General features: G+C 50.4%; 1 protein-coding gene across 11 annotated transcripts in view; it reads left to right on the top strand.

Annotated features, from left to right (window-relative positions):
• Positions 1-7691, top strand: part of DYSF (dysferlin) — a 94988-nt gene extending 87297 nt beyond the window's left edge. For all 11 annotated transcript variants that reach the window (XM_080590352.1, XM_080590345.1, XM_080590351.1 and 8 more), the window contains one exon: positions 4663-7691. In XM_080590352.1, the coding sequence (XP_080446478.1) occupies positions 4663-4701 (39 nt within the window). In that variant the 3' untranslated portion in view covers positions 4702-7691. The remainder of the gene's footprint in view (positions 1-4662) is intronic.
• The last annotated feature ends 10290 nt before the right edge of the window (positions 7692-17981 follow it).

Raw genomic sequence — 17981 nt, 5'->3', positions numbered from 1 at the left:
GAAACAATTCCTGAGGTGCTAAGTAGTGCGAAGAAGGAAATAATCGTACGAGTGCAGATTTCAGCTGCGTTGCGTTGCCCTTCCCTGCACTCCCAACCGTTTGCCTGCCATGCAGCAGGAACCAAGCCTTTGTGACCACGAAGAACTCAGAAAACTTCAGTGTTTCCCTGAAGCTGCAAGTGGCTTTGCAGCCGTTCCAGTGGTATCATATAAAAACAATGTTGAGAGAAGCAAAAAATTCACAAACTATAAATATTGATTTACACTCATTATTACTTGGGATTTTTCCCTGTTTCCTGGCTAAGTGTTGTTGTATTTAATTTCATTTTGGTTGGGTCAATTTTTAGTCATATTTCGAATAAGTAAGGCCATGTTTCATGGAATTTTTCTGTTTTTATGTGTTTGGCCAGCTTCCCCTAGATTTTTGAGGTCACTTGGTTCTGTATCTACCCGGAGATTTAGTTGCTTTCCCATTTCATCAAGCAGTGCGTTTGGCAATAGTGCTGGTGGTGGTTCGCTGTGAAGGGTGCCCCTGGCACGCTGACCTTTGGCAGAGCTCACCGTTACATCCCTGATTAAACGCACCGAAAACCAAGCCCTCCTCACTTCTTTTCTGATTTGCATGCCGGTGGCACCGTCAGGCCCTGTTTAGAACCAGGGCCGTGCTCCGCTGGGTGCTGTCTGCGTGGTCCTGGCACCGTGCAGGCAGCTCTGGGGTCCCATGCTGCAGGTGGGGGGCTTTGCGTGCGCCCTGTCCCTCTCCAGCTGGGCGAGGGTGGTGGCAGGAAGACCTCAGGGGAATCCCATTAGGGCCCACGGACCCCAGAGGGCTGCTAAAGGGGCACGCAGAGGTGCAGGTACTGATTTTCTGCTTCTGCTATCCTTTTTGCTGTGACCTTGTGTGAAAAGCTCACCTGCAGCTTTCTGCTCGTTGGGACCTTCACCAGGACCTCCAGGGTCCTTCCAGTCCATGCTTCTCAGGAGATGGTCCTCAGCTGGGCAGGAGTCTGGGAAATATATGCCCACGGTGTGCCCTGGGAAAATAGTGGCTGGGGGAGCAGCACTAACCCTGCGTGGTCCCTCTGCCATCCCAGAGAGATGGGAACCTCACCTGAAAATGAACCCGGGGTATTTTCATTGGCTTCTGCTATAAAAATAAGATTTTTTTTTATTTTTATTTCTTCCTATTCCTCATACAGCAATGAAAGCTTCAAGCCACAGTCCCAGCTGTGTGGTCAAAGTAGCTGGGAAGTCAGAGTGAGCGGCCTGTTTGAGAGCCACGTGCTCCCACCTGAAGCAGCGACGGGCTGTCTGTGGTCCCCGACAGTAGTTCCCAAAAAACGTGGGTCCCAAAAGCTCAGGTTTTTCTGTGGCTATGAAGAAGCCGATATCTCGGTCTCGTTCAGAATAATCACTGAGCAGTGTTTTACACCCCCAGGAAGTATTTTGCCCGTTGAACAGAGAAACAAAATATTATGCAAAATTTAGAGCTACTTCAGGGAGTTAGAAGCTTTTGAAGACGGTTTGTGCTTTGAATCACAGAATCATACAGCATCCCGAGTTGAAGTGAGTGAAGAATATCCCGTGCAGAGGTGAGGAGGGTCTGGGGAGCTGCGGGGTGACGAGGAGGTTCACCAGGACCCATGGGGAGCTGGGAGTACCGCGGGACGGGAAATTTAGGCACAGGTTCCTAAGAAATCAGTCGTCATTAGTGCAGCTGTTTACAGAGCAGCTCCTCTGAGTGGGTGAGAGGCCATTTCCAGCTGAAGAGCCTTCTGGGTTTGGGTGGAAAACTGCGTGGTACTGCAAATTTCCATAAAAAAAAAAAAAAAAAGGTTATCTTGTTTTACAAAAATGGGAAAAAATGTTGAAAATCCGATATTCTGAGGTTCTTCATTTTTAACTGGGGCTTTTCCACCCAGTCTTAGTGTCAGGTTTCTCGCCGGCTTGCCTTAGCTTTCTTTGCAGAGCGTTTGTCGTTGTGGTCTGTACGAGCTCGGGCACTGGGACTGGCATTCCCTGCATGTTTCCTACACGATTTCCTTAGGCGGGCCTTAGATTCAACTTGACATCAGGAGACTCTTTCAGCAACAGACAAAAGCATAACGCGATCCAGTAGCTGGATGTCGGAGTTAGAGGAGCTACTCCAGTGGAAATAGGAGGCTAATTTTTGAGACGAGCGTTAATTAGCCGTTGGAACGGTTTGCCAAAGGTGGTGGTAAATTCCTCATTGCTCGAGGCGTCCACGTATGGGGATTGCATGTGTTTCTACCAGGCCTGCCCTAGTTCCACCCCATGCCCCTGTCCAACGGGACGTCTGTGGCACGATGGGGCCTTTTGGAGATGGCCACTGCCTGCGGGGGGCTTTTCCTCCAGCGGTGCCACCACCGACGTGAGCCCTGCCTCCCTCTGGGGGAATGCTGAGTGAAAGTCTCGGGCCGGCGCTAGGCACAAAGTCGGAGGAAAAGGTTATAAAAGTCCAGCCTTGGCTTCTGCAGCCCTAACGCGCAGGGAGTGTTGCGGTGAAGTTATCTCCCCGGAGCAGGGATTATTGTAAAGATTTTAGTGGCTACCACCATAGAAAAATGTAGCGCTGCTTCCAGCTGGAGTCAGCTCTGTTTTGCAGCACCATGAAAATGTTTACTACCTTTTAAAGCTCTGTTTGTGTTCTGCAAGCCCAGTGTTGCTTCCATTGCCATTAATTCTAATTACAGCTTGCTTTCTTCGCTGATTGATAATCCTGCTTGGCTTTCAACACTTCGTTAATACAAATTCATAGCTGGACAGAAAACTTGCTACCCTCCAGAATGCAACCAGTCAAATCATAAAAAATAGAAGCGTTTTGGAGGACAGACTCCGAAAGACAAATGGATGGATAATTAATTCGAAGGTTATATTCCACTGGAGGCTTTTCTAATGACTTCTGGTAAACTGCCCTAAGTTTGCTTGCCTGATTTATGGCATTATTAGAAATCCTCAATTGGCAAACTGCCTCATAATTTGCTACACGTTGTAATTTATCAAGATGCTTTTGGTCAGGCTTTACTTCTGTTGTTTTTATTCTCTCCCCTCCTCCAAAGAGCTTGCTGGTAAACCAGCGTTATGCTTTGTTTCCAGATATTTTTTTTTTTAAATTTTTTTTTTAAGGCACCAGAGTGATAGAACATCCTGTACCAATTAAGCTCAATATGCTTGGGAGGGCCTTCCAAGCTGGCTAGTATGTGGTCGCGGGTGTTTGAACCAGAGCTACTTTAAATATAGCTCTTTCCAAACAGCCCAAGCATGTGTCTTTGTCTGTACTTTTTGCTGCGGTCTTGATAAGCAGCATTTACACAGCGTAGTCTTTTTTTTACAACGTTGTCATCTTTCAAGGAAGGAATTACACGTGTAATAGGCTAAAATACTGGAACACCTCATTTTCCATGGCAGCCCCATGCTTCACTGCACAATAACAGGGACAGCAGAGATCCCAGGAATGGTCACGGGAAGGTCTTGCCTGGGGTGTCTGCGCTCAGGAGCAAAACTGCACCGAGTGCTGGTGCTGAAACAGATGGCTGAGACGTTAAGGGACACGGACAGGGCAGAGAAAAAAAAATCCAGCAATAGGTTCGCCTTCCTTGATTGCCTTTGGCAGGCTTCTTGGAGACGGGCCACGGACCCGCAGGCCAGGCTTGTACCGAGAAACGGGATCGGGATGGTGCAGGGCTGGAGGACCGTGCCCTCGCTGGCCAGGCTGGCTGATCGCTGGCGTGGTGCTGGGCTCGGCGCTCGGCCCGTGCAAAGCTGCGCTCCGCAGACGTCCCGGGGCAGATGCCTGGGGAGCGGGGCCAGGGCCCATTTCCAAGGGTCCACCCCAACGGGCAGGGCGGACGAGGTCACCCTCTTTTGGGGGGACAGCGAGCTGTGAGGATGTGAGGTCAGGGCCTGAGTAGTGAATGCAGCATCAGGGATTTTGGGGAGCAGCACAAAGGGAGGGCGGAGGGGAGGGGGAGCAGCAGGCAGGGGAGGGGGGGAGGCTGCAGCATCGCAGCACGAGTCCTCACCTGCAAGGAGGCAGCTGGGCACTGGGGGGGTGCCGGCGGGGGGGGTGGCAAGTTCCTGCAAGGAATGGAGATGGGGAAGTCGATCTTGCGGTTTTAAACTGCAAGAGGGAAGATTTAGATTGGGTATAGGGAAGAAATTATTTATGATGTGCATGGTGAGGCACTGGCACCGGCTGCCCCAAGGAGCTGCGGCTGCCCCATCCCTGGAAGTGTTCAAGGCCAGGCTGGATGGGGCTAGGGGCAGCCTGGGCTGGTGGAAGATGCCAGGGTTTGGACTCGATTTTGTTTAAAAGTCCCTTCTAACCCCAAACATTCTGTGATTCTATGATTCAGTGATCTTAAAAACTGGTGGAAGGGGCAATCAAAGTCCTGGTGCTCACTGCTTGTGACCAGCAGCCTTTACTGGACGAAAGAAAACCCTGTTTTCTCCTGTGCCGTGGGCATCCCTAGCAGGGGGGCTGTTTGCTGGGGCTGGGAGTTCATCCCTCTCGCCTGTCCTGAGCACAGCCCCCCCTGCAGTTCTGTGCCATGATCAAAAGCATGCTTTGACGTCCACTTGCTGCCCTGCTCTACCTGCTTCAAATCAGCTTTTCCCTGCCTTGTTTTTCCGTTCCTCTAGAACTACGCTGCTATGAAACTGGTGAAACCTTTCCAGTGAAGCTGTGCTGGCAAACGCATGAAAGGTCCGGTGCCTGCCTGGGGATTTTGGAAGGAAGCTGCGGCTCTGCACTGGATCACAGCAGCAGATGGAGCTGGAGATGGGGCAGCCTCTCCCCAGCCCAGGCTGCTGCCAAATTGAAGACACGACTTTCCCCGATGCAGAATACCACCTGCAGCACTCACCTCGGAAGCAGTGCGTAAACAAGACCTACTCTGAGATATTTCTTATTTTCCTTCTTTTTTTCCTTTTTTTTTTTTTTTCAGTTAAATTGTTCTGATCTTTAAAGCTTGAGTACCAATGCAAAGCTGAAGAGGGTGGGTGAGAAAAGGACCTTTTCGTGGATAGCCCGTGAGCATACAAAGATGCAGCAGACCTTAGTCGGGGAGTTTCGGGCTGCTGGCGCGAGCAGCGTGTGCCTGCTAAAGTCTCTCAGGTTCTGAGCACACTTTTCTTTGCACTCTGAACAAGCCTTAGTTTTCCTTTGCCGTGTAATGTGTATTATCTGGTTTATAATATATAAAGTCTACCAAAGATGAAATGTGCTGCACAGCCTGAAACCCTGGGCTCTTACATTGCCTTCCCAAAGAGCAAAAGCCATGAGATAGACGACCCAGGGAAAAGGCTCCGAGATCCAAAACCAGGGTTGGTGGCAATTGCTAAATCAGAGCAATTGTTGAATTTTGCTCTCGTGAAGGGCTGCACACTGGCCCACGTGTTTTGGAGCTTGTTTTCCCCCTCAGTGGCTCTTTCCCCTCTGCAGTCCCACGTGCCTCCCTTCCCAGCCGGTGCTGCGGTGGCAGAGAGCGCGGAGCCAGGCTGAGCCCTGCCCCGAGAGCAGCCCTAGAGCGAAGCAGGGCACGGGGGCTTTGCTTCCCTGCTCCTCCCTGCCAAATGCAACCCCTGCAGCCGCGGCTCAGTGACGTATTGGTCTTTTTTCTCCTGTGCTCCCAAACACGCTTAAGCAAAACAGTACAAAAGCAGACTGCAGTGCAAGCTGTGAAACTCGCTGCTGCTGGGCGCTAACGGGGCAGATAACCCGCGGCTTTGGAAGCAGGCTTGTTTGCTTTATGCTTTGTGAACAAAATATTATAATACGTATCCTGCAGGTCTTGCCCTGCCACAGAGCAGCTATGACAGGGCTGGGATGGCAGCACTGGGACATTTCTGCTGTTTCCTATTCCCTCCTGTCCGTCTGTCTCTGCTGCTGCAATCACATGGAGCGATGTGGACTAAGAGGGATTTCTAGTTATTAATAGCTCTGCCTCATGTCATGAGAGGATGCTCATCAAAACAGCATTACTCTTGAATTTTCATCCTGCATCCGCTTACCCTGCAAGGAACCATCTCCCAGAAAGGGGCCATCAAGTGTGAAAGCAAAAGTCCCTGTGCTGCTGCTCTGCCCCTGCTCAGTCCCCCTGCGGGACCCGTGTCTGCCTTCAGCAGGACGAGGCACGGCTGCCTCGGGTCCTTTTGACCCCTGAAGCTGCTGCTGCTCAGCACGACACGTGAGAACAAGTAGCGGTGAAAAGTGATCCTGGGGGATCAGAGTTCCTCAGGACAAACTGTGCTGGTGTAAGCTCCTGCCCCGCTCCAGCAAGGCACTTAAGCCTGCTCTTAGCAGAAGGCAGGGAAAAAGCACATGCCTAATTGCTTTGCTGGATGGGGATGCGATGCGTTGAGCATTAAATCCCTTGTTATTCAGTACTGTAACAGCACCCAGATTGTCCCGGGCAGCTCTCTGCCACGTGTGAAGACAGCGTCTTTGACATGGAGAACATGCAGCTATAAAACCTGTCCTCGCTGCGGAGGTTTGGCTCATCCAGCATCCCCTTTCCAAAAGCAGCTGGTGCTCAGCTGATGAAGTTGTCTCTGGGCTTTCCCACCCAAGGGTGGGTGTTTCATTTTACTGGCACAGTTAAATGCTTCGTTTTGGCATTTGTTCAGTTTTTTCCCAACCCTCATTCGCACCCACACCCCCATTTATTAGCCGCTGCCAGACTACCAGGTCTCGGTCATTTTTTCTGTGACGCTTCCCCCCTGAGGATCCGCTGAGCTGAGGGCAAACGTTGCTTGGGTTTGTGCCTTTCTGAACGAGCTGTAATTTAATGAAAATGCTGGTGCTGGTGTGGTTGGTCCTTGCGCCTCTTCCACCACGACCCAGCTCTGCCCGGGGGTCTGGGTATCTTGCTGCCTGCCTGCATGCCTTGCTCTCCCATCAGCAGTGGGAAATCAGGCCTGGTATTTCACTTCTTTGCTTTGCTTTGCGGAGTCTGTAAAGTTTCCCGTCATGGCATTATTGCTCTATGACCCTCACCTGTTTCAGAAACACAGCCTTGGTGCCAAGACCCCCAAAGAGACGAGACAAGTTTGAATACAAAGCAGTGCTTGTACCTGGATGCTTGTCATCCATCTGGTCACAACCACCGCTGCCTGTCCCAGCACAGACAAGCAACCCTACCAAAACACACCCATGTGCCACCTCCCAGAGCCTCTCCCAGGACGAAACCTTATTTTATTTCCCAGACCTTACCAGCAGCTCTTCCCTGGCAAACCAGAATGGGTTGTCAGTGGTGGGAGACCAGGATCCAGGCCATCCAAACAGGTGGAAAAAGAAAGGGTTACATCCCCACATGCCATCCTCTGTGTTCCCAATCCAGGCTGCGGAGTCGATTTTCATGCCAAGAAGACTCCGTGGGCCTGTGGTGGGCAAAAGCAGGTCTGAGCATCTGACAACATCAGCTCAATCTCTTTTTCTTTGCTGCTTGAACAGCCACAGCCATCTGTTTGCCTGGCGGCGGGCCCTCTGTAGCTGGGTTATGTCTCCACCAAAGCCAGCCGGGGGTAGGAGCTGTGCAAAGTCTGTCCTGTGCCTCCCTGTTATTTGGGATTTGGGATGTCCGGACGATGTCTGTATCACCTGTCTATGCCTTATATACAATAACGCAAATTTCACTGTGGTTACAAATGAAATGCTCTGAAACCTTCTACCTCCTTGTGTGTTTTTTTTGGGTTGATGGAATTAGGGCACCTTCCCCTCCCTGTTGTGGGGATGCAAAAATGCAGCTGGGAGGAACAGGATGGGGCGTGATGGTCGCTGTGCTCCTCTTTTCTCAGCTCTTTGCTGCTGTTGCACAGGAACAGAAGCTCCCTTTGTTTATTAACCCGGACACCCAAAATCAGCCTGCTGAAAGCCAGCAGTGGCTGGGGAGAAGGTGGAGGGCTGGGGAAAGGGAGAGGGCAAGAGGCTCCCCGAATTCACCCTCCGGCAGCAGCGGGGAGGGCAGAAAGAGTTCACTGCCTTGGGCAGGTTTGGAAGGGAGAGGCTGGAGGGGGCAGAGACGCCCAAGGATTAATTCTGGGATGTTTTTTGGAGCTGGCTGTGTCAAGGAGATGCTCCAGATGTGTTGGGGAGTTGCTGATGAGATTGGGGCCATTTGGGAATCCCCAAATGCCTTTCCTTTCCCTGGCAGGGTGCAGATGGGTGCTGCCTGCTTTGGCAGGAGAGACGCCCTCCACAGCACCACATTTTGGGGTGGTGCCTGGGATGGAGGGAGGCAGGGGATGGGGAGACCCAAATGTCCAAGGCTTCGTCTGAGGAAGATGCAGGGCTTTGGGCGGGCTCTCTGAGCCAGCATCGTCCCAGCCGCATCTCCCCAGCCCCACTGCAGCCTCTCACAGCCCACAAGTCCTGGAGGAGAAAGTCCAGGAGGTCCTGGAGGGGAAAGGGGACGTGTCACCCTGCTGAAGGCATGTGAGGGGGGGTCCTCACTGCGGCAGGAGACGGGGGGATGGATCTCGTGTCCCTGCCTGTGCCTGACCATCTGTGGGTGAGTGCAAAAGCGAACTGCAAAATGTTCCGTGTCTTAAACGTGTTTGTGCCGCTTGATTTTCTGTTATTTCCTCGGCCTTCAGCTCGATGCTGTGTGTAATTCAAGGCTGGAGACGGGAAATGCGAGAGCTCCTCTGGGGCGGCCCTGACAGCTCGTGGCCACGAGGTGAGGAGCGGGGGAGCTGCCACCCCGCACGGGGCTGAGCCCCGCTGACCTCCAGAAAAAGTGTAGAAAAAATGCTGAACTGTTTTTTTCTCCTCAATACTGATGATTCTGTATTAATCTCCCAGTCTAATTTGCTCAGAAGAGAGAGGTTTCCACCCGGAATGGGGGCTTGTGGTGAAGCTGTTTGAGTGGGCGGTGGTGCAGGCACAAGGGGCACCTGTAGAGATGATTGTTGTGGCCTCCTGGCCCCCAAAGCAATAATCTTCAGAGAGGAGGGTGGAAATAGCCTTGGGTGACAAAACTCTTTTGGTTTTAGCTGAAGGTATAGCCCCTAAAATCACTCCCAGATTCCAAAGGGTGTTCGCTGGTCCTGGAATATCTTCCCTGGTGGATGCAAGCACAGAGGGGGTTATGATGAGTATGAAGGCTGCTCTGTTGGCTCTGGAGCTCCTGGACAGACATCCTGAGTGTGCTAACCGCCTCCTCCGTGGGCAGCACCGTGCCACTGCAGCTGGGGCAGCCGCCAGCCCCGTCCGTGTTGCTGTGATCTGGCTTCGTCCCAGGCAAGCCAAACTTCTTGCGCTTTGGAGGCGACCTGCAGAGATCTGTGCATCGACTGCTGGGCTCTGCTCCGCGCCGAGCGGGGATGGAGACGCTCGAGCAATGGGGCGTGAAACTGCCGTGTCCTCGTCTCCGCCGCGCATTAGCTTCCAGAAGGAAAATGAGCTTTATTCATCCCGTCTGCTTTTCCCATTCACCCAGCCTCCTCGAGTGAGCAATGCTTTAAGCACACCGTGCAGCCGGCCAGGCACAGCCCGAAACTCCCTGTGCCTCCGGGTGCAGCTCGGGCTCTCCGTTTGCCTTTGGCTTTGCTCCAGGGAGACCCCGGCTGCTCTGCTCCATGGCACTTGGTGGCTCCGTCCCTGCCTCGGAGCGGCGTCGGGGCTCCCTGTCCAGCGGGGGGGCACGGGTCATGCTGATAGGGGTGGGGATCCTGGCCCCAAATCCTGCAGCTCCTGGGATCTCAGCAGCCTGTGCATGTATGACGCTGCCCTCCAGCTCTGCTGGTGGAGCCGGTGCTTTGCTCAGCAGTGCGAAGCTGTGAGGTTGGCGTGGGGGTGAGAGCCGGCGATTGTTACGCTGTGAATGGCTTAACTCCATCACGGGCTAAAGTTTGGGGGTGAGAATCCACACCCAGCAGTGCCTTTGGGTCCTGCCCACATCCCCTGTGGGGTGAGGAGGCAGAAGTGTACCTCAACCTGCTTTTCTGCTGGAAAGCTCTGGGTAGGAGCTACCTGATGTGATAATTACTTGGTACTTACAAACATTTTTTACAATTATTAATGCTGTGATAACAATAAAACAGTAATGCTGGAGTTGCTGGAGTTACCAGGGGCTCTGTCTGGAGTCAGGGATCTGTGGTGCCGGGAGCTTCCCACACTGCATAAAAATGGTCACTGTCTCCATAAATGTGAAATAATCTGTTTCCCTCAGGCAGTGGTCTGAGTGAGGACTGGAACAGACAAGGGCACAGCTGTGGCTCTCCCCCACATGGGTATCAAGTTTTCCAGGTCTTTGCAGCTCAGTTTAATGTGAGCGTGCAGCGCTTGTCCCTCTTTCCGTGGGCACCTGCCCAGCCTGACATCTCCTGCAGCCCTACACATGTGATGGCTGTATGGTTTTTGTTCCAGACAATATGCACATCATCCGGACTGTGGGGTGATAAAGTGGCCCCCATTAGCGGGTGGCCGTGGCTGCTGCTGCTTTGCTGAACCGGAGGAGCCAGCACTGAAAGTCTGACACTGCCCCAACCCCGTCTCTTGCCCGGGGTGCAGGGCGCAGACAGGCTGTCTGCTCCCACGGCCCCCGGGGGAGGAAGGGGCATGGGGACCTTCCCCCCTCCTGGCAGCACTGGCAGCACTCGGCTGGTCCCGGATCAAGACATCAAAGTGTCTTGTCTTGCTTCACAGTCCTGGAGGAGTCGTTGTGTGTTCAGCCCCTAGGAGCTGATGGGACCCAGCTGAGATGTTTATCTGTGGTTGAGTGAATCCCATCAACAAGTCTGGAGAACATGGGCTGAAAATTTCTTATCCCCTCGAACCATGACTCTTGGATGCTGTGAGACACAACAACTGGGGAAGGAAGAAAACATGACTGTGGGCCCGGCTGGCATCCTTGTACCCTCCTGTGAACTTGGTGCCACGGAGCGAGGCAGAATCTTCGAGCAGACCCCGAGGGGGGCTGAGCGTTTCTGTGCAGAGCAGGGACTTTCCCTCACCAAGTTGCAAATATAACGCTAAAAGACTGAAAAAAAAGACTGAAAAAAAAATAAAAAAATTATACAAAACAGTTAGTGCTGATGGCCATTAATACCCCACAACACCTCCCCCTCCTGCTGGACTGGAGGCAGAAGAGATCAAATGCTTGGAAGGTGCTGCCCTTGTGCTGTGTCGTGAAATAATTGTGCCAAGAAAACATGAAAGTTGACGAACGTAGGTCCCACACTTTGAAGTGAATCAATGCCACACCAAGGAGAAGTGCCTTGTGCTGTCTTTCCAGCATGTCCACGGGTTTTAAGGCATGGAAATGTCTCAGCTGCAGCCACCCAGCCTGCAGGCAAGAGACCGACGTGCTCCATGCCTCAGCTTCCCACAGCCGCAGTGCTCTGGTTTTCAGGCCCAGGCAACATTTTAGCAAGGGCCTGAAGGCAGATTGTAGACAGGGTGAGTCTACTCTGAGGGACAAGCGGGGACGTGGAAACAGAGGGACTTTCAAATCAGAGATCTGGTCATGACAACAGAAGTGTTCCTCTAAGTTGTGCGTGGCCACGCTATACCTTCCCTCTGCTTTCCCCCTCTCTTTGGTCTTTTCCCACTCTCTGCTCCATCCTCTCCTCCTTTTTCACTTGTGGTTTGCCGCCAGCTTGCATACAGACCTCATCAAAGGGCGCCATCCTGGGAGGGGTGGAGAGTTACAGCCCCACGAATTAGGAAAGCCCAGCCCTTGCAAAGCTGGCCGCCCTCTCCCACTTCGTCCTTTGTTTCAGAACATGTGTGAAAGAAATTAATCTGTTCTCCTGCCTCCTGATGATGGGACCTCTTGGTGGTTTTTTTTTCTTTCTTTTTTTTTTTTTTCTTTTTTCTTTCTGGAAATAGCATAATTCCATGTTTATGAAAACAGGAGGCCAGGGCACTTAAACTGGATCAAGTGCTAGGGGCTGGCCCTGCAGCCAGCGGAGGAGGCAGCATCCTCTTCCTCCTCCCCTTGTTTGGCCTTTGGAGCAGACTCAGGGTTGTACTTCTGTCTGAGGCAAATCCAGACAAATAGGATTTGGTGGATATGGAAAAGGGGAAAAAACCTGAACAATCAAGAGATTTATGGTTGTTGTTTGCCAACGAAAACACAGCGGGAAGAGTCATCTGCTTGCAATGTCGATGCCTGTAGGCTGGAAAACAAAGCCTGAATTGATTGTCCTCCTCTACAGTCCGCAGATAATAACTGGCACCTGCCAGGATGAGTCACTGCAGCTGAAGATGGGGTCTTGGAGTGGTGGGATGGATCTGTCCAGGGACTCTAGAGGGAGGGGAAGGTCGTCGGCGTGGCATTGCCATCTCTCTCTTCCGTGCTGGAAGTTTGGTAAGATGCCTCCCAGCCCAGATCTGGTGGAGCTTTCCTCACCACAGCATGCAGCAATCCATCCCTTCCTCATCACCCAGGGGCCCAAGAGCAATCTGGAGTCAGACTCCTCATAATTTATTTTAGAAGTTATGCAATCTGAAAAAAATAGAAAAAATAATATAAAGGCTGCTTTTTTTTTTTTCTTTTTTTTTCCCCTTTCTTTCCTAGCTGGCTGAATCATGGGGGATTTGAAATTCCAAGATTTTCTTTGCAAGTACAAATACTAAAAATACACATTTTTACACACAAGAACTGCCATTTTGACATCTCCTTCAACTCGAGCACCATTTCTTTTAAGAAACACCAGAAAACCCAAGTCTTGCAGGCAATGGATACAGCTGGTATCATCTTTCTCATGGCTTGAATGCAGGAAACCACACGGTAACGTTGGAGACCTTTACTAATCCCCAAATGGTTCATAAAGAATGAGACCCCGAAAGAGTAATCCCCTCCCTCCTGCCTCCCCTGGCCATTCCACCCGGGTGATGGGGGATTAGCTCAAAGCAGGGACTTGCCCCAGATTTAGCCCATCCTGGGCAGCTTCGGCCGTCCTGCAGAGCTGCTGGGAGGGAGTCAGGCAGGGACCTGGAGCAAACGCAGGGAACGGATACATGTGGGAGATCAGAGATTCCCTACAGGAAGAGATTAGAAGTTGTCACAAAGGCCTAGGTTTGTTTACCCAGCAAGAGGCAGATTCAGAGGACTCTGACAATCACAAAACCCACCAGAGTAAATCCCAACTGAGGAGACGAGCTAAAAGAAAATGTTGGCAGAAGGGACAAAACAGAGTGGCAGTAGATAAATTCAGGCTTTTCTAGAGCATCATTTGAGGTCGTACTGGGCCTTGACCTCCCCTCAGGCCTAGGCCCTCCTCCATGCCTCATCTCCCCACGCCTCAGGCCTTTCACCACAGAGGGGGCATTGCGTTAGGCTCAGCTGTGATCTTCAGAGCCCTCGGCTCCTGCTGGGCTCACCCAGTGTACCCGGCTCTGCTCTTCGGCTGCTGACATTGAAGCACGAGAGTTGACTCCAGCTGCCAGCTCGCTTTGCGCTGTCCCCAGGATGCTCGTTACTACCGCCAAAGGAAAGATATTCTGTGAACCGCTCTCACCATAAATCTGCTTCCGAGCAGGCAGCAGGATTGGGTAAAAGCAAATTTAACTGCATGCTTGCCTCTTTCTGGCAAAGGTGAACCTGCCAGGTGCTTCCAATCTGAAAGTGCCACACCGGTGGGTTCAGGTGGCCGTGACTGGTTGCTCTGGGCCAGCCCCACTGTCTTCATCTCACCCACGCTGAAAGACCATGTTTTAAGTGTTCATTTTGTCAGTCACAAGTGAAGTTCATGAAGGACTAAAGCCTGGATTCAGAGTGTTTGCAGCTCCACCGGTGAGGGAAGTTGTATGTTTTTTCCTTGCCTTCATTATGGTGTAGGGAAAATTCCCCTTTGCTAAACTCTGGGCTCTTCTGACCTCCTGCTCTGTGGACCCGAACAAAGCTAGGTGACCCCTGCATTACTAGACCATGGGCACCACGTTGGGCCATATAAAAATTACAAATCTTTTGGTCAAGTCCTATCCAGCCCCACCCTGACAAGGAGAACCAGAGGGTAGGGAGGGTCTGCAGTAGGAAACCCATTTTTGGTGTGCTGGTGGGTGTATGAGATGTGCCAGGCTGCCTAATCCAGCGAGGTCTGCTTGCTATTAAAGTGCAGGAGACCAGCTGAAGCACTGGAGAGCATTAAATGATATTTTTGAAACTGCCTGTTTATTTTTACATATGGAGAGCTGTGCAATGAAGACACCAGAAGAAATAAAAACAAAGAAAGAAAAGCTAGTGGGTTGCAGAATGGAAAAACATCAAGCTAACAAACACGTCTTCCTTCTCCTGCATCCCAGTCGTGGATAGCCCCTTAACAGATATATCAGCTTCTTCATCACTTCGGGGTAATGGACTATCCAGACTTTGTGGCTGGAAAATCAATAATTTGTGCGGGAAGGAATGTGCTTTTTAGCTTAGCCGGAAAACACTCCCTGGAGCGTGGCTGGCAGTAGGCTTATCATCCAAGCCTGCCACCTGCAAGGCCTCAAAGCAGAGCTAAAAGGGATGAACAGAACAGGACAGTCCAGTTGGAAGGGACCTTCAGAGGTCATCTAGCCTAAACCTAAATGGTTTGAAGCCTATCGGTTCCTGAAGGGGAACGTACGGTGTGTTGTGCTGGGACAGGCTGGCCTTGAGGAACTCTCTCAAGTAGGTTGACTGAGGAGAAGCAAGTACTAGGAAAGGTGAAAGACTTTTCCTGAACTTTTAGTGAAAGAAGCATTTAAAAGTGATCATTTCACTCAGAAGTTCTCACAGGAATCCGGGAGGTTACTGGTAGCAAAACCAACCCATTCTGGTTTAAAATGGAACAAGAAAAGGTCACATTCGGTGGTTTTGTGTAACCCATATTTTCTGTCGTCTTCTGTGGTAGCAACAGCGAAACTCAAACTGAAAACATGCAGCCAAACAAAAAATGTCCCCAGCTATTCTTATTTTAGCCGAAGCACTGAGGATGCTCCCTATCAAACATGTTACTAACATTATTATTATTATCATTACTATTATTATCATTATTATTGTTGTTTACTGATAATACTGCAAATAATGCTCTTCTTTGAAGACACGCTTTTCCATCTGAACAATGAGGATATAGCAGTCAGACTGAATGTCCATCCTGCCCAGGTAGAGCCTGGTGGTGAGCTCTGCAAGCAGAGCACAAAACCACGCAGAGCACTTTTCCCTTCCTCTACTCTCCCACTGCCCCTTGAGAGATGTCTCTGCTGGAACCAGAGGTAGAACAAGAAGGGAGAACCAGAAGCAAGATAAATCCATAGCCAGGGATGCTGAGGACTCGTAAACCCCTCAGAAGAGATGTCTGGCCAACTTGGACTGTCCTGGGGTCCAAGTGACAGGGAGGTATTGGGTATTTATTGCTCTCTTCCTCTGGGATGCTCATGGTCCAAGTACAGTTATTTTTCATGCCTAGACCATAGAGTACATTGCCTATCCATGGCCTTATCCTCCACAAACTTCTCTGGAAACCTTTGCACCTTGGCACCCCTGGTGTGTCCTGCAGTAACGAGTTCCTCAAAGTAAATGAATCCCTGCATAAAACGGTTTTTGTGTGACACTTTTTGTATGCTTTTTGTATGACACTTGATAGACCTTTCCAACTACAGCTGAGATTTTTTTTTTTTTCTCGATAAAACAAGAACTATGAACTTTAAACCTCACTGCAGATCAGCCAGACTGAAAACTCAATATTTTTCTCAGTGAAGTGAAAAATGAAACAAAGCCCATTCAAATCCCTCTGCCCTACACACTGACTGAAAAAACTAAAAACATAAAAACTTAACTAAACTTTAAACTTGATTAAACTTACTTAATTAAAAACTTTGAGATAGACTGAAAAATGTTAAAAGCAAAAAGTAAAAAAAAATCTTTAAAAATGGCTTATTGGCGAATTCTGAAACGAAAAGGAAAGGTTTGAAACTTTCAATGTAGATTTATTAAAATATTTCAACTTTCTCTATTCCCTTCCCATTCTCCTGAGCTGTGACCAATTGTGGTTTTTAATTATAACATCTGGGGCCCCAGCAATGATGGAGAGACACCACACCACGTCGATGGCAAGGGAAGCCCACTCGGAGGAGACATGTCGTGACTTCCCTGTGTGACACGCAAGTGTGGAGGCAGAGCCCAGCATCTGGAAATCGCAGGCAGATGGACCTGGGAGGAGGAGATGCCTGGAGAGGGAGTGGGAAAAGCCTGGAAAGACCCCGACTGTGGGCTGGGAAGAGGCAGGAAGGGCATGGTGGCCATGTGTGATCCCACAGCTCCGGAGCATCGCTCCTCTGCAGGGAGCGTGGGCCGGGAGAGCATCCCAGCAGCTGCAGCAAAATTATCTGGTGTGAGGTCTAATTCTGAGCCATAAAACCCATGGCAAGGGGGAGCTGGCCTGGACAGTGCCTTGGGCATAAGGCAGAGGATGGCGTGTGGGGCTAAGGTCCTGGGAAGGTCTCCCTCTGCTAACCGGTCGTTTAAAACACTGAGGTTTAGGTGGGGTTTGGAGCTCCCAGGTCTGGGTTTTTACTGCCTTTTGATCAGTTTGTGTCCCTCTGGCAGCACCCATGCAGACTGCTTGTGCCATCCGATGCAAACAGAACGCAGTGAGGCTCAGCAGGATGGAAAAAGAAAAAGGATATTGTGGCTGTAGGGATGAGACTGTGGTGAGGGACAGGTCACCCACATGCTGCTCAGGGAGCAGGAAGACATCTTATTAATATAAGTAAGATATAAGTAAGATAAGCCAGATCCATGAGGAATAGCAGCGGTGGGACACAAGATCATTTTGGTGGCAGCTTTCAACCCACCATCTGCGCTTCAATCGCCTTCCCATGGGCATGATAGAGCAGGAAGGCATGGGCTCACTTATTGTAAGTCTTGATGGCTTCCCACCTTCCTACCAAAAACACCCGGTGAACCCAGTGCCAAGGGAAAAGCCTGTCTGTATTGGCAGCAAGAGTATGGGAACAAGGCGATAGAGGGGATGAGGATGAAGAAGAAAAATGAGGTTTATGACCAACAGAGTTAAACAGTGAAGACCTTTCCCTCCACTTCCACCTCCTCACCAGGTTATTCCAGCACAGTAAATCATTCAAATGGCACGACCCACCCACGGCCCTGCTCCCACACATGGTGGGACGTGGATGGCCCACTCACAGGCTCTGCAGTGTGCTGGGCTGTAGGGCTGAGCCCCAAAACACGCTGTCTTTTGGGCTTTTTAGTTTGGTCTGCTCATGAGCACCTGAGCCGAGGAGGGGTGTAAGAACAAGGAGGGTGGGAGATGCACAAGAACATTTCAACAAAGTGGGAAATGAGAGAAGAAAGGGTGGGAAAAGCTCAGGGACACGGTGAGGATGAGGAGGAGAGGGACTCCCACTCTTCTGCCAGTGGAAACCTACAATGAGCCCATGGGGATCCTCAGTGGAGGGGTCAAAGAGCAGAAGGCAGCTTGCAGAAGACCCTCCTTCCCTCTGAGCTCATTTATGGCTCCTTCAACGTGGGCCTTGGAGCAGCTCAGGCTCATGAATGATGAATCCTCCCAGCCCTCCTGGAGGGAAGGTTGTAGCCAGTGCCAGGAAAAACAGTGGAATTGGTTTGGATTTTTCCTTTTTTCCTTTTTTTTTTTTTTTTCTTTTTCTTTTTCTTTCTCTTTTTGGTAGCAAATAAAAATTTGGTAAAACGAAACATAGGCTTTCTCTGAATGGAGTTTGGTGACACCAGACTGTGCATTTGGAGAAAAGAAGTTTAAAAATAAAATCGGAAAAGAGAAGGAAGCCCATTTGAAAATGTGGAATTACTTTGTTTAGACCTTTTTGGAAACAAAACATTTTGATGTCCTGATGTGAAGCAATTCCCTGTTTTGAAATTCCCTTCAAGTTATTTTAAGAACACTAAAAAAAAAAAACTGTCTTGAGATTGAAAGAAAACATTTCATTTCTGGTAGAATTAATTTTAAAGAGTGTGTTTTTTAGAATTGCCGGTGAACTGGAAAATTCATTA

Source organism: Anser brachyrhynchus (assembly GCF_964034855.1).
Source record: "Anser brachyrhynchus genome assembly, chromosome: 4".
In the NCBI taxonomy this organism is placed as follows: domain Eukaryota; kingdom Metazoa; phylum Chordata; class Aves; order Anseriformes; family Anatidae; genus Anser; species Anser brachyrhynchus.
This window is presented reverse-complemented; position numbering and strand designations above follow the sequence as displayed.